Source organism: Lutra lutra, chromosome 11 (genome assembly GCF_902655055.1).
Source record: "Lutra lutra chromosome 11, mLutLut1.2, whole genome shotgun sequence".
NCBI lineage: Eukaryota > Metazoa > Chordata > Mammalia > Carnivora > Mustelidae > Lutra > Lutra lutra.
The window spans coordinates 94,933,371-94,949,382 of NC_062288.1; the positions used below are offsets into that span (position 1 = coordinate 94,933,371).

At 46.0% G+C, this 16,012-nt stretch overlaps 1 protein-coding gene across 4 annotated transcripts in view; it reads right to left on the reverse strand.

Moving 5' to 3' along the window:
• Nucleotides 1-7,457: 7,457 nt before the first annotated feature.
• Nucleotides 7,458-16,012, reverse strand: part of MKRN1 (makorin ring finger protein 1) — a 34,432-nt gene continuing 25,877 nt past the window's right edge. For all 4 annotated transcript variants that reach the window (XM_047694909.1, XM_047694908.1, XM_047694907.1 and 1 more), the window contains 6 exons: nt 12,947-13,173; nt 12,323-12,549; nt 9,888-10,102; nt 8,989-9,099; nt 8,293-8,431; nt 7,458-7,953 (listed from right to left, as the gene is read on the reverse strand). In XM_047694909.1, coding sequence (XP_047550865.1) covers nt 7,741-7,953; nt 8,293-8,431; nt 8,989-9,099; nt 9,888-10,102; nt 12,323-12,549; nt 12,947-13,173 — 1,132 coding nt within the window. In that variant the 3' untranslated portion in view covers nt 7,458-7,740. The remainder of the gene's footprint in view (nt 7,954-8,292; nt 8,432-8,988; nt 9,100-9,887; nt 10,103-12,322; nt 12,550-12,946; nt 13,174-16,012) is intronic.

A 16,012-nucleotide genomic window follows, 5' to 3' on the forward strand; every position in this document is an offset into this window, starting at 1 on the left:
TCTCTCTCTGTCAAATAAATAAATAAAATCTTTAAAAAAAAAAAAAAAAAAAACCAGCACTTTTGCTTTGAGGTATATATACCAAAGAAATGAGAACGTGTCCACACAACTTGTACGTGCTGAGTGTTCCCAGCAGCGTTCACAGCCAGGACTGGGAACCCAAGTATCTAGGCATGGACAACCCATGAACAAAATGGTCCAGCCACACAGTGGAACTCCTCTGCCCTAAAGAGAAGTGGAATTACGGATACACGCTGTTAATAAACCTCGAAAACATCATGGGAAGTCAAAGACGCCAGTCACGAAAGCTCACATATCATGATTCCGTTTGTGTGAAGCGGTCACAGTAGGCCAGAGACAGCAAGCCCCTCTCAGGTGCGAATGCCACAGGCCAGTGGTTGCTGGGGATTATGGCAAGGGAGGGATGAAGAGACTAATGGGAATGGGGTTTCTTTCGGGAAAGATGAAAATGGTCTGGAACTAGATTGTGTTGAGGACTGCTCAATGTTGTACTGGAAAAAACACTGAACTGCACTTTAACCCGTTCTTTAAAAAAAAAGGAAATAATGGCATGAGAAATGGATCAAGATAAAGGATTTTCTCAAAGGCGGTCTATCGGTGTGATGGGTGGGCATAAACAGCACTACCAGGATAGTGGCAGGGGTGGGGTGGGGAATGGGATGTCAGAGGAGCATAGGCACGAATGGCCCCCAGCAGCCTGTACAGGTGCCCAAGACGATGAAGGACTGCCATGGAGAGCAAAGCAGCAGCGGTCCTAGAAATGGTGAGTCTACAAGATGTGGCAACTCCCCTAGCAAGATGAGCTGGAGGAATAACCAGTTATGGGTATGTCAGGATAGCCTAGGGGAGCTCAGTCGGTTACAGGATCCTACTCTATCTCAGCTCAGGTCCTGATCTCAAGGACAGGAGTAATTTCCCACTGAAAAAAAAAAAAGGGGGGGGATCAGTTAGAATGTAAATCTTAGGAAGGAGACATTTACTATCTGTTCTTTTTTATACACCCAGTCACTAAAAGAAGTTGAAGGCTCAAAATTTCATTAAATTAAGATTAGAAGTACAGTGTATTTAACTGGACTTGGACCCTTCCTGCTGAAAAACTATTGGAACAGCAGGAGAAAGAGATGTGTTGCCTGGTAATTATAGTGGGGTTGCAGAGCAGAAAGTATGTTCTTGAGTACTTAGGGGGTGTCATGTCTCTAGTATCCTCAAATGGATCCGCAGGGTCAGACATATGCAGAATGAAAACTCAAGGATAAACAGTCAATCTGAAGTTTAATACACTATCACTGTGGTTTTTCTGTGAAGCTGAAGGTTAAATGACACAAGGCCATACACTCTGAAGAGCTCACTGCACCCACCCCTCAAATCCAACAGTGATCAGAACAGCAGTGTGCTCAGCTTGAGTATTAGAATACTCGAAGATTGAAACTAGACTTAAGATTGGGCCTTTCAAGTTGCATGCAGGAGGGTTTACTGGTCACTGACTTGCTTGACTGCTGGTTATCAAACACTGGAATGAGGTAAAAAATGCTCTCGCTCTCTCTGGCTCTCAATGTGTTGCTGCTCCGTTAGTTAAGTCTGCAGTTCCATATGCTGTCAGTTGGAAATTTCTAATTTAAATCAATACTCCACATTCCCATGGCCACTTAGTTTTTCCCTATCACATGCCTGAGCATATAAACTCACACAACATAAATCCCAACCAGTGAAAACACACAAGCCCCATAGACTGCTTTCCCAACACCAGGCGGGGGGCCAACAGCCTGTGCTGCCTGTTGAAACACACACACACACACACACACACACACCCCAACTTCTCAGGCTCCCACAGTCGTCCCAGCGCTAGCAGGAAAGGACCCCCACTCAGTTACAGGCTCCAGCTCACCGAGGTCCCCACCTCCCCCCACCCTTGGTGAAGTCTGAGCTCTGCTGGCTGGTTCCAACAGCAGGGTCAGGAAGGATCTCACTATTTACTACAATACCGAACTTCACCAATGCAGCCTGGGTTACTGACACTTGAGGGGCCACCAGATGCCAAGAATGGACCTAAGAACTGCTGTCTGCTCTGCCTGTGACTGCCTCAGGGCTTCCACACAGCTCTTCCTTCTGAAGGATGCCCTTTCTCCCCACCCTCCCACCCCCCCCCCAATCTCTGCTGTCAGAGGTGAGCCAGGCCTCTTATTAAAACCTCTCATTATAGGGGCACCTGGGTAACTCGGTCTGTTAAGTTTAATCTCAGCTCAGGTCATGATCTCAAGACCTCCAGCAGGCTCTGCTCAGTGGAAGGCCTGCTTGACATTCTCCCTCTTCTGCTCACACTATCTTTCAAAAGCTCATTTTCATCTACACCTTTATAATACTCAAATTATCATAAACAACCACTAAAACACAGTATTTACTCAAATACTTGAGGTCCGCAGTAAGAAAATCACATGAATATGCTAAGTTCATGGAAAAAAAAAGTGTTATAGGATAGTTCATGCCAGGATACATTGGGAAAATGAGCACCAAATCCCAACCTCAAAAATCTTCCACATCTCGATCATTTGGGATGGAGACTCTCCCCTCTCCTGAGACTTAGGGATCCAGGTAACATCTCCATGACAGCAAGAGGGACTGGACTGGAGGCCTGTAGCAGGTGCCCGGGAGCACTTACATGGCACCAGATGAACTGCAAAGGAGTCTGGGATCTGGAGGGACCACAAGGACCATTTTGCAGAGCACGCTTTCTGCTGTGTGCTCACACCTCCAGGGTAGGCCCAGTAGCTGGCAAGTGCTCTGTCTGTAGAATGTTATCCAGTAATGGAGTCGAACACCAAAGGCAAGGGCCATGGGAGAGTGAGTGAGGCTGTGTCTACCCTAAGTAAAAGCCAGCCCTCTGGTAAGCATGCCATCTGGAAGGAGTCTTCATTTTTTTTTTTTTTTCCAAATCCAGTTTTACATTATAGATTATGTTCACTGTTGGCCAAGACAGGACTGCATAAGCATTCTGGAAGTCTCTACATTTGAAGGGGAAGCAGCTTCTGATTAAAAGGAAATAAGCACATCAACTGGACCCGAAAATTAACCGGCTTATTGGGTACTCCATGGTGAATTTGCGTCTATGTGCAGCTGAGGTGGTCTAATGTGGAGACCTGGTTAGTTTTGGGGAGGATCTTCAGTATTTTGTATTTAATATCAGCAATGGGAGTTTTTTTTCCTTTTAAATTTTGGAGAAGTGAGAGCAGGAAATGGGAGGTTCAGAGTAGCCTATAGTGGGACTCCGGGATCATGACCTAAGGCAAAGGCACCAACAGAGACACCCAAGCACCTCTCCTCCTGTCATTTAATACAAAGCAGCAAGCACTGCCTTGCTCAAGTTACTTCAGAGGCCCACTTTTGTACAAAAGGAGCCTGCTTGGGGTGGCGAGGATCGAGCCCCATGTTCAGCGGGGAGTTGGCGGCTTCTCTGCTCCCACTCACGTGCACCCTCAAAATCTGGAATTCCTTTGCTGCACATGCCTACAGAAACGGCTTCCGGTGTTTGAAGGGTATTTAGAACTTACCTTCTTCCGTCTCTACCCTACTTACAACAATTTTCTCTTAAACTGATCTCTGAGCACAATGTGGGGCTTGAACACTTGAACCCAGGACCCTGAAAGACCTACAGACGCATGCTCTGATTGAGCCAGCACCAATTTAAATAAGTGCTTGACATTTTTTTTCTAAACATTTGTCAGAGAAGCAGGCAGACAGACGGAAGTATCCTGCAGAGACCCTGATGCGGGCTTGACCCCAGAACCCTGGGATCATGACCTGAGCAGAAAGCAGAGGCTTAACCCACTGAGCCACCCAGAGGCTCCAATGCTTGTTGCCCTTTTGAATACTGGTCTCCTGGGGGCACTTGGGTGGCCTGCGTCGCTAAGCAGCTGCCTTCAGCTCAGGTCAGGCCAGGGTCCTCCTGCATCTAGCTCCTTGCTCAGGGGGGAGCCTACTTCTCTGGTCCCTCTGAGAAAAAAAAATTTTTTTAATTTTATTTGTCAGAAAAACCAAACACCAAGTAGGCAGAGGGAAAAGCAAGCAGGCTCTCAGCGGAGCAGGAACCCTGACAGGGCCCAATCCTGGAACTCATGACCTGAGCCTATAAGGCAGCTGATTGACCAACTGACCCACCAGGTGCCCTGACAGAATCCTTAAAAATCTTACCAGTGGGGCGCCTGGGTGGCTGGCTCAGTGGGTTAAAGCCTCTGCTTCGGCTCAGGTCATGGTCCCAGGGTCCTGGGATCGAGCCCCACATGGGGCTCTCAGCTCAGCGGGGAGCCTGCTTCCTCCTCTCTCTCTGCCTGCCTCTCTGCCTACTTGTGAGCTCTGTCAAGTAAATAAATAAAAGCTTTAAAAAAAATCTTACCAGTTAAACCTTCTAAAAAATGCATTAAAATCATTAGTAACACTACCAATGGGTAAGGCAAGAAACCAAGTACAGTTCGTGTATTTTCCCTAACAATTTTTTTTCATACCCATTTTTTTTAAAGGTTTATTTGCCAGAGTGAGTGAGTGAGCACAAGTAGGCAGAGCAACAGGCAGAGGGAGGGAGAAGCAGCCTCCCCACTGAGCCGGGAGCCTGATGCGGGACTCAATCCCAGAACTCTGGGGACCACGACCTGAGTGGAAGGCAGACACTCCAATGACTGAGCCACCCAGGCGCCCCTTTCATACCAATTTTAAAACACCAAGTTTATATTGGTTGAGCAAGACAATTTAGTCGATCAACAGTTTTTACTTGATTACCTTGAGTACGATGCCTAAAATTACTAACCTAACAGTACTTTGAACAGGAGTACCCCACTTAGTTTTCCTTGTATGATGGGTTTCCACCTGTGTGCCGTGACCCACGCCCTGTACCTCCTCCATCTCAAGTCTTAGCTAGTATTTGCTTCTCATTTCCCCCAGATTCTTTTTAAGGAACGAACCTGTGCATGTTCCTATGAGCTAGGGACAGAAACATCACTTCTTGTGTATGGTGGCAGGACAGATGTTGGGCCAAGGAGCCCAGGGTTTCGGGACCAACAAGCAGTGAGAACGCACTTGCTACAGCCAGAACAGGCACAGGGCAGCCACACACATTACGACTGGCAGATACAGAAACTTCCATTGCCTTTTCCAAGAGGCAAAGGGAGCTGCTCCCAACACAAACCTCCCTAACTGCAGAAGCTAGCTCGTCACCTCCCCAGACCATTCTCTCAGCCAGAGACACAGACACACCTACAGCACAGCTATCCAGGGGTGCCAGCCTGCTTTCCGGACACCAAAATGTAGTGCCTTTCATGTAGTGCCTTTCATGAAGTCTCTCTTCCCCACTCAGAGCTCCAACACTGCCCCCTGGCCTCGGAGGTTCTCCCATCAACTCTGGGAGTTCATGTGATCCCCAGCACAGCCTGGGTCACTAGCAGCTGGAGACAGACTGAACACTTCTCAAAGAAAGCAGTGGATACATACGCGCACTAACAGACTCCTCTGGGACCTACAGCTGTTAGCGTGACTACGCCACGTCACAATACAGTTTCTAGAAATGGAAACCTGGAACACCGTTAAATCATAGTATCAGTATTGTAAGCAGTACCTTGGGAAGATTCCACTTGTCTGAGAGTGAGAACAAAGAGGAGGGACAGAGGACTACTCCCCACGGAGCAGGGAGCACAAGGCATTGTTGTGCCGCCCTCTGAGCCAAGAGCCGATGCTTAAGACCGAGGGAATCTCCCAGGCCTCCCCGAGCATCAGTACTTCTACCAACAGGGAATGTAAGGTCATCACAGAATGGTTTTTACTCAAAGATGGGAGAGTTAAGGAGTAAAGTAGCCTTTCAAAGCACTATATTGTGCTTTGAAAGGCTACTTTATTGTAGCCTATTGTAGGCTACTATATTGTGACCTACCTGTTATCTGTGGGTAGGAGGCAAGTTCCTACAGGCAAGTGTTCGGGTGGTAGAAGAAAACTGGAAGGCAGCCTGAGAAGAATTCTACCACCAATAGTTTGAGGATCCCAGCTGGTCAGAAAGTTTCCCTCTTTATCACTCAAGTAGTGCTTCTCAGCAGGCCAGGTCTTATTAGGAAAGCGATCACTTGTCTCAGTGAAACTACATCCAGAGTAATTGATGAATTGATCAGAGTCCATGAGAGAAACGAATGTTATGTTTTTGACACCTCCACATTTCAGAACAGCTCATTACATATATTACACAAAACAAAGCCAATTTGGGTTTTTTTATTGTTTTATTTGGGAAAAGTGCTTCTTACAAAACGGCAGCTGCAAAATACAGAGACCTCTGCAACAATTACTTATTTTTTCTTTGAGTATAAAGAAATGGGTAGGATCCAAGGACTCAAAAGCAGTAGATGGGACAAATGAGGAGGATCTCCAAGTTGTTTTAGGAACAAGAGACAAAACTCAAAAGCTAAAATTTCCAATCAAGAAATAGATCTTCTAACAACTTAGCATTTAGCTCACCTTGTGGATTACCACTCCCTCCCCCCTTTAGTGGAAAAGTATGACTGAACTCCTGCCAACCCCTGACCCACCACAAGAAACACCTTAGAATTTAAGTTCTGCATCACATCTGTCTACCTGCAAAGCTCAGGGATGTAAGGAGGCAAATACCCACAAAAACGAACACAAAAACCTGACAACAAAACCTCAAACGAGGACAAACTTTGTCCAAAAAGTGCCTGGGCTAGAAAGGCTGGGAAACCCTAAAACATTAAATACAACCGTGTGTCCAAGCCCTGGTTTGTGTTAACGTATGGGACCACCGGACAGCTGAAACTCTGCGGCTATGCCCACTGCTCTATGTGAAGACAGAGCTCTAGCACTGCTCTACTGACAGCTACCGACATACTGCTCTGTCCCTTACAATCTACGGGCCATACGAGGCTGAAACCACAAAACCCATTGTTTACCCACTAAGGCTAAGAACACAACATCTACAGGGACAAGCAGCTTTCGCACGCTCTCACCCACCCACACCAAGTCTACCCGCCCTCGGGAGTCTGCTTCCGGCTCGGCTTTTCGTCGACGCCACTGCATCTGCCGTGTGCCCCTTCACAATTCTATCACACGTGACAGTAAAAATCTCAACACATTCGCACCTGGTTCTGGTTACCCAGTAGTAGTAGGACGTGTGTGCAGTTCAACAAGAGACCAAAACCACAGAACAAGTGCACAGGTGGGGGGAGGGGACGGAGATAAACTTGGATGTGCAGACTTCACCAGAAACCGGGAGGAGCCCCCGTCAGTCTGCGGCCAACTACGGGCCACAGCGCAGATCCATCACCCATCACCTGTGTTCTCGGAGCCCAGAGCAGGGCCACTTCTACTCCTTCTGAACCTGGGGTCCTCCGAGCAAGTGTGGCGAGTCCATCAACTCTACCTTAGAACACGGTGACTCTGGTGGGAAACCGATGACCCCATAGACCTACGCTAACTGTCTGACAGTCAAATTCATGTTACAAAAAAAAAACTAGCTTTAAGATTTATTTTTGTAACTTTTTTTTTTTTAAACAGAGAAAACAACACACTCCTTGGGGAAAGGTGAGGGATTGAAAAGACAGGCCCTGGGTAAAGAGGATCACGACAGCACCTGGAGTTTAGAGGCCTGCCTAGGAGAGAAACTCGGGCACTGCCACACCACCGGGGACAGCCACTGCCTGAGGCCCAGCAGACCAGTTCACCCGCCACGCCAAGCTGCTATAGATCCAAGTCATAAAAATCTTCCAGCTCATCATGAAACAAGTCCCACTCGTCTTCAGAGTCTGTCAGGTCGTCGTCCCCACCTGCAGCCAAAAGCATAAGCAACATCTCGCCCAGCTCAAAGGTGACAACCTCCTCTTCTTCGTTGTCAAAAGGATTGCTGCTCTCTCTTTCCTCAATGAGCTCCCAGAAGTGGTTCCTTCGTTGGGCCTGTAAAAAACAAGGCCATGATAGGGATGGCACTGTCGAGCAGTATCTTCTAGTCTGTTGTTTCTAAGGCAAAACGTCCAGCACACCAGAGGGCATGACGAACCAGACTTCTTATTTAGGGTTTCGAACTTACCAATTCCTCCCCTCTGGTTGAGGCAAACCACGAGCTCTAGCTTTCCCTCACCTATCCCTCCCGGTTTCCTGGGGTGGCCGGTCTCCTTTCATCCGCCAGTCTCACTCCCAGACCTGAGTGTTAATCTCCTTCCCCTACCCCAATCTGTACAGGGCTCAACTGATCGCGTGCTATTTCCCCTCCTTTAAAAAAACAGCGAGAGTTACCCGGTATCTGCTTGATGTTCCCACTTTCTGTCTCTGTGGCTCCTCTCTACGGCCATCAGGGTACGCATGCTTGTAAAAACAGTTCCCTCCAAATGGGCAGCTCCCACGTCCTTCATCAAAATACCTGCACGCCTTGTTGCTGGAAAGGAAAATATCGCAACCCTTATTCACAGTGGACTTCAGGTCTGTATTTGACTATCATCCGGTCTTTCTTTAAACAGGGAAGGATAGAACCAGCACCTGTTTCCAGCCCTCCCCAAGGTGTGTTCTCAAATACATGTGCACTAATGCATGAAGCACCGACTACAGAAACACTTTGGTCAGGTCCTTGCTGTTTTTAACAGCTCCAGTAACGCAGATCCAGTAGAGACGGAGAATCTCCTAGGAGGCCCACACACGAGCACATGAGACAACTGTAACATGGACGGAGGAGGTGGTAGCAGCCCACTCATGGGGCATCAGGTAGCAGTACAGACTTCGTTATAACACAGCCCCTTGGCACGCACCCCAAGGACTGTGTTATAGCGAGGTACGTCCCCAGCGAGGTGATATCAGGGGTGACAAAAGGAAACCGCCCTGGAAGTCAAAGAAAGGGTAGGAAGGAGGTAGGAGTTGTGTAATGCAGCGCTGTTCTTTTCAAAGTGAACCCAAGCTATGTTGGGATCTTAGCTTGAGAAAAGGCTGCAGTGCTCATACCTCATCGCTTCCTGGTATTTCTGAATGAGTTTCTGCTTCTCTTCCTTCTCCTCCACCCAGTACTCACTTGGAATGACAAAGTTAGAGGTGATCCGGCATTCTGGGCAGGACCTGGGAAACAATGAACAGGCTGCAATGCACATCCCCCTTCACGGCCCGCTCCTCTGCAAGGACACACCCTGGTGCGTCCCCTCCATTCCTTAAAGACTTAACTGAAAGCCAAGTGGGGATTTCCTGAAAGGGCTCCACATACTGTCACACAACTGCCATCTCTTGTGAGGGAAGACAAGTCCTTGATAAATTCAACTCAATGGCTAGCCAGTTCACTCAAAAAAGTAACTTTGTTAAAAAACAAAACAAAAACAAAAACAAAAAAACCAACAACAACAACAAAAAAAAAACAGAAAACAAAAGAAGACATTTCACACGGACTCCTTTTTCTTTCGTTTAAATAAATTTATTTCTTGCAACTTTGCTCTGTTTCGATTATGTAGTTTTTGTTCAGTTATGAGAACAATCTTTAAAGGATGGTGGATTATTGGCTAGCTTAATGGATGGAATAGGAAAGTGGAAAATGTAAAATGTCAGGAAACATACATTCAGAGCTATTTAGTTTGTTCACGGAGCCTAAACTGGCTAATCCATTAAACACAATCTCCTCAGAAAAAGCACGAAGATTCTACTAACTGATACATAGGGTTTCCTCATTCAAATAAGTAGTAGATATACCAACTAACCTAGAAGCTAGCTGAAATACAAAGAAATCCCCATTAGAATACCCCAGTTTCAAGAGAAAACGCATGCATTTAAATGCGGTCCATCTGGTTGAAAGTTGGAACAAGATACTAAATTCTTCCCCAAAATAGAAAGCACAAACGGAGATTGGGGAGGAGTCTCACTTTATGATCTTGCTCTCAAATTGCTTAGCACTCCTCCACTTGCGGATACACTTGAGACAGTAAGTGTGGTTGCAGTTGGAGAGAATCCCAAAGCGGCGCTCGCTGGGGTTGGCTTTCTCATAGACCACCTCCATACAGATGCCACACACCATGTCCTTACTGCGCTGGACAGCAAATGAGAGCTCCATGTCCTTCTCATGGGCCTCAATGCAAGACTAGAAAAAGTGGAGAGATAAGTGTAATCAAGTCACTGAATAATAATGAAAGACTTCAAGTTGACCTTTCACAAGCCAACTGAAAAGATGTTCCCAGTTTGACACCAAAAGCAGCTTTGTTCATACTTGAATACAGGTGGACAGCCATTCTAGGCCTTTAACATCACTGGAGTCAAATTGTAAGAGGTTCAGAAGGGGGGGCGGGGGGACACGACACACCCAATCTCCACTACCTTCCATGTTAGTTTTTCATACTTAAGTTTTTCAATCTTCTGGGTTCGAGATGGAAAATGTAATTAAAATTAAACTAAGGTTTTAGTTTGCAATGTGTCATAAAGAAAGGGTGAAGGAAACTAACATTTATTAGGTGACAACTGGGGCTGGACACTTAATTTTCACATTAAAAAAGAGCTTTAATATACTTAATACTGTGTGATTCATTCATTTTTAAAGAAAAAATTACACAGTCTTGGCAGGTGCACAGTCACACAAGCATCACACCACTCTCAGTATTACAATGTGTGCACCACCCTAAGAAAAACCCCATACCCCCAGCCAGTCACTCACTTCTCTAAAATCAACCCCTTCCACCACAGTCACTCATCTGTGGCTATGCTTACTCAGGGCACCTCACCACGTGTCCTTCTGTGGCTGGCTCTATTCACATAGCACAGTTTCAAAGTCACCTGTAGTGTAGAAGGCATCAGCACTGTTTCTTTTTACTGCTGAGTAATATCCCATCACATGGACACACAATTTATGTACCCAATCATCAGGTGATGGACATTTTGGTTGTTTCCATTATGGGGCTTAATTAAGAGTTATGTGGGCACTTTGTTCACCCAGAAGAACGTGTAACCCTTCAACTCAGGGTTGTGGGTCCTAGCCCCACGTTGGCTACAGAGAAATTTCTTTTTAAGATTTTATTTATTTATTTGTCATAGAGAGAGAAGCGAGAGTGAGCACAGGCAGACAGAGTGGCAGGCAGAGGCAGAGGGAGAAGCAGGCTCCCTGCCAAGCAAGGAGCCCGATGTGGGACTCGATCCCAGGACGCTGGGATCATGACCTGAGCCGAAGGCAGCTGCTTAACCAACTGAGCCACCCAGGCGTCCCTACAGAGAAATTTCTTAAATAAACTGAAGAGTCAGGGATGCTTGGGGGCTCAGTCTGTTGAACACCCAACTCCTGATTTAGGCTCAGGTTATGGTCTAAGGGTTGTTGAGAGGGAGGCACCGCATGGACTCTGCACTTACTAGGGGGTCTGCTTAAGATCCTTTCTCCCTTCCCCTCCTCCCTCAAATAAACCTTTAAGAAAGAGCGGTGACTAACTGGCTCAAGACAGTGAAGCATGTAGCTCTTGACCTCATGGTCATGGGTTTAAGCCCCATACGGAGGATGGAGTCTACTTAAAAAAAAAAGTAATTATGCTACTGGGACGCCTGGGTGGCTCAGTGGGTTAAAGACTCTGCCTTTGGCTCAGGTCATGATCCCAAGAGCCCCCCATCAAGCTCTCTGCTCAGCGGGGAGTCTGCTTCTCCCTCCCCTTGCCCCCTGCTCCTCTTCTCACTCAAGCTCTCTCAAATGAAAACATTAAAAAAAAAAAAACAAAAAAAAAAAACCTTAAATCCCTAGTATGAAATCCTCATAAAATGGTATAGTCAGTGTCCAGAAAGTCTGGCACTGCTCAAAATGTTAGGCACTGTTTACCAGATGACCCAGCAACTTAGAGAACTTGAAACATGCCCACATATGCATGCTCTTGACCTTACAATAGCCAATGAGTGAAACAACCCCAAAGTCCTTCAACTGAAGGACGGAAGGACGAAATGTGGTACAGCTATACAGTGAATTATTATTCAGGCAGAAAAAGGAACGCAGTACTAGTACACACTACCATGCTAAGTCTTGAAAACATTATGCTCATGTTTGAGCCAGTCACAAAAGGCCACACAGGATTCCACTCATAGGCGATGTCCAGAACAGGCCAAGCCAGGGACAAGAGACAATTAGCAATTAGCTATTACCAGGAGTGGGAGGAAGGGCAGAATGGAGAGTGACGGAGCCAAGGAGCCTGAGGTTTCTTTCGGGGAGACGGGTTCTATCATCACTCGAGAACACTGGGAAAGGCTGCCCAAGTCTGTTACTGTGTTAAACACCCGTGAGATGTGCATCTTGGAGAAGTCTCACATGGACTAACAGGGCACTGCCCCGAGGACTTACTTTGATATGCTGTGACCTCTGGGCAGCGTCCATTGGATGCAGGACCTGCAGTCCACACATGTCACAGGAGTCTCCGTGGAGGTACACACAGTTCTCCCCGTAGCGGCACTCGCCCACCGCAGCGTAGGGGCAAAGCTGCTTCTTGGTTTCTGCTGCCGTCTGCTCCTTCCCCGATTCCTCTTTGCTCACTGAGCCCTGCGGGGGAGCTTCTGTGCAGGAAGGGGCAGCTGAAAACGGTTAAGAGGGTAGTAAAGGTCCAAATAGGTAAGGCAGATATGTGAACTGAAGTAACTGAACCTAACTGAACAGGAAGAAGTGAGTAGTACTTCAATTAAACTCCTAGTCTACTGAACTATAACTCCCTCACTCTTTAACTGATTTTCTAATGCTGAAATTTCAAAGATTTAGCTTGTTTAAAAAAAAATAAAAAAAACAAAACACACACACACAAGACAAAACAATACCATTTCTTGTACGACTGCACTGATTGAAGAGGCTTCAGGTTTTCAACACACTCTAAATTCACTATCACTGGGGTTCCAAAAGTTCCCTTCACTCCATTGGGTAAGTCTTGGGTAATCCAATTTAGTGCCCTAAGTTGTTTCTAGTCTTCAAGATACTCACTCCGGCCACAGTAGGGCTGCCCAGGAACAAACTCAATGGCATTCACCCAGTCTTCTGAACCTGCTCCTACAGTTGCAAAGTTTGAATTTCTTGACTCGGCTTCACCCATATTCATTTCAACAATTGGTCCAACTCCTGATGAGAGACTTGAAGCAGCAACAGATGATTTTGAAGTTAGATCTGCAGCCGTCACTTCTTCCTGTTTCAATGGCTTGCTATGTTCATACCTTAAAAAAAAATTGAAGAGGTCAGCAGTCACTGCTTGGCCAGCAGCCCCACATGAATTAATTATGTATTCCCTGACCTTCTCTCCTTGAGTTTTCAAAATACTGCACCTATGATCACCTGGGAAAATTGTTAAAAGACAAGTCTCAATTTCTAAGTCTGGGGCAGAGCCCGTGATTCTGCATGTCTACCAAGACCCCACAAGATGGTACTACTGCTGGCCCAAGGACAACTCTTGAGTAGAAGGTCATAGACCAGGGGTCAAAGTTTAGAGCCTCTGGCGAGGTTTGCACACTCCAACAGCAGACCGTCTATCACCCTTCCAATTCTACTGGAAACCGAGTCTCACGGTTGCCATGGCAACTCTGCTAGAGAGACTGTCCACCCAAGCATTAATTGAAGAAAGGTGGACTCTCAATCTCCTAGAAAATGTAAAACATTTTACCACACATTACAATGTTCACATTAAGCAGGATGCAGGATTTACAATATACAGTATATACACAGTATATACTCTTTTCCTATATACATTCGTTGACCTAATTACTTTACTCCAATTTTTACCCTATACATTCCCTCATTCCTTTTTGTCTGTCCAATTATTAAACCACATCTCAAAACTTGGGAAAAAATGATTCCCTTCAAGTACCAACTTCCTGGGGAGCCTGGATGGCTCAGCCACTGAAGCATCTGCCTTCAGCTTAGGTCATGATCCCAGGGTTGTGGGATGGAGCCCCATATCCCTTCTCCCTCTGGTGCTCCCCCTGCTTGTGTTTCTTCTCATGTGCTCTCTCGCTGTTTGTCAAATAAAATCTTTTTGAGGAAAAAAAAAAAAACAAAAAACAAACTTTCTGCCCAATGAAGTCCCCGCAATTCAGACATTCATTTACACACAATAGTGAGAGACCACAGTTACATCTGAGCTCAAACGGACTTACACTACTCGAATCTAGCAGGTCTTGCAATTAATTACTGGGCCACCCTAACCATGGGCCAACCGTTACCAAAACAAACAAACAAAGTCTTGGGGCGCCTGGGTGGCTCAGTGGGTTAAGCCTCTGCCTTCAGCTCAGGTCATGATCTCAGGGTGCTGGGATCGAGCCCCACATCAGGCTCTCTGCTTGGCTGGGAGCCTGCCTCCCCCCTCCCCCAACCTGCCTCTGCTTGTGAGCTCTCTCTCCTTGTCAAGTAAATAAATAAAATCTTTAATAAATAAATAAATACTGATCCTTAAATAGAAAGCCCAGTTGGTCCTAGCACTAGCCATATTTTCTTCAATGTTCCACACACACACAGGGAGCTCATAGTTACCATATTAGAAGAATAGACAGCCATTTCTTTGTAGATTTTATTTGAGAGATAATAATGTATGAGGAGAGGCAGGAGGGAGGAGCGGTTTCCCAGGAGCCTGAAATCCCGACCCCAGATGAAGACAGACGATTAACAGACTGAGCCACACAAGCACCCCAACAGTTCAGGGTTTGTTTTTTTTTTGTTTGTTTGTTTGTTTGTTTTTTGTTTTTTGTTTTTTTTTTTTTTGAGCAACACCTGATAGTGAACACCGACCACACTGTGTAAGTGTATCACATGGGGCACCCTGTTGGCTCAGTTGGAGGACATGATCTTGGGTGTCCTGATACAGTCCGGCCTCTGGCTCAGCCTGAGTATGGAAGACTGCTTAGTAGTAGCCTTGCTCGCGCACGCTCTCTCAATCCACTTTGAGAGAGCTCTCAAAATAAATCTTTGAAATGAATAAAATAAGGTCCTTGTATACAAATGATTATCTATTTTGAAAATTAACTTTTAAAATCAAATCAATCTACTTAGGGCAAAGTTAGTCCCTTAATGCAGAACTGGTTTTTTTTTTTTTTTTTTTTTTTAATTTTAATTATTTGACAGGGGAGAGTGCACGCCAAGTACGCAGAGCAGCAGGCAGAGGGAGGGGGAAGTAGGCTCCCCAACAAGCAAGGAGACTAATGTGGGGCTTGATCCCAGCATCCTGGGGTGATGACCTGAGCCGAAGGCAAACACTTAACTGTCTGAGCCACTCAGGTACCCCAGGAACAGAACCCTATCAATGTTCTGAAGATTTGTGCTTAAGTACGAGGAAAAATACTCAAAAGAAAAACATTAATAAAGAAAATCCAAGATGCATTTTGAAAAGTGCTTACTAGGGGCACCTGGGTGGCTCACTCAGTATCTGCCTTATCTTAGGTCATGGTCCCAGGGTCCTGGGACCAACCCCACACATCATGCTCTCCACTCAGCAAGCAGTCTGTTTCTCCCTCTCCCCTCAAGTTCTGCCCACTTGTGCACTCGTGTGCCTTCTCCCTGAGCCAAATAATAAATAAAAACAACAACAACAACAACAAAAAAAGTGCTTTCTAAAAGAATATGGTTCTCGGGACGCCTGGGTGGCTCAGTTGGTTAAGCAGCTGCCTTCGGCTCAGGTCATGATCCCAGCGTCCTGGGATCGAGTCCCACATCGGGCTCCTTGCTCATCAGGGAGCCTGCTTTTCCCTCTGCCTCTGCCTGCCATTCTGTCTGCCCGTGCTTGCTCTCTCTCCCTCTCTCTCTCTGACAAATAAATAAATAAAATCTTTAAAAAAAAAAAAATAAAAGAATATGGTTCTAAATAAATAAATAAATAAATAGATAAATAAATAAATAAATAAATAAATAAAAGAATATGTTTCAGTGAAGCAAGGACCTGAATTAAGAACAGGATCAATGCAGTCTATAACCCTCAGGCCAAACCCAGAGCGAAAACTGGTTTTTGATACTGAGCAAGCCAGTCAGGCATCCCAATCTTTACTATTTTTTTAAAAACAGGCATTTACA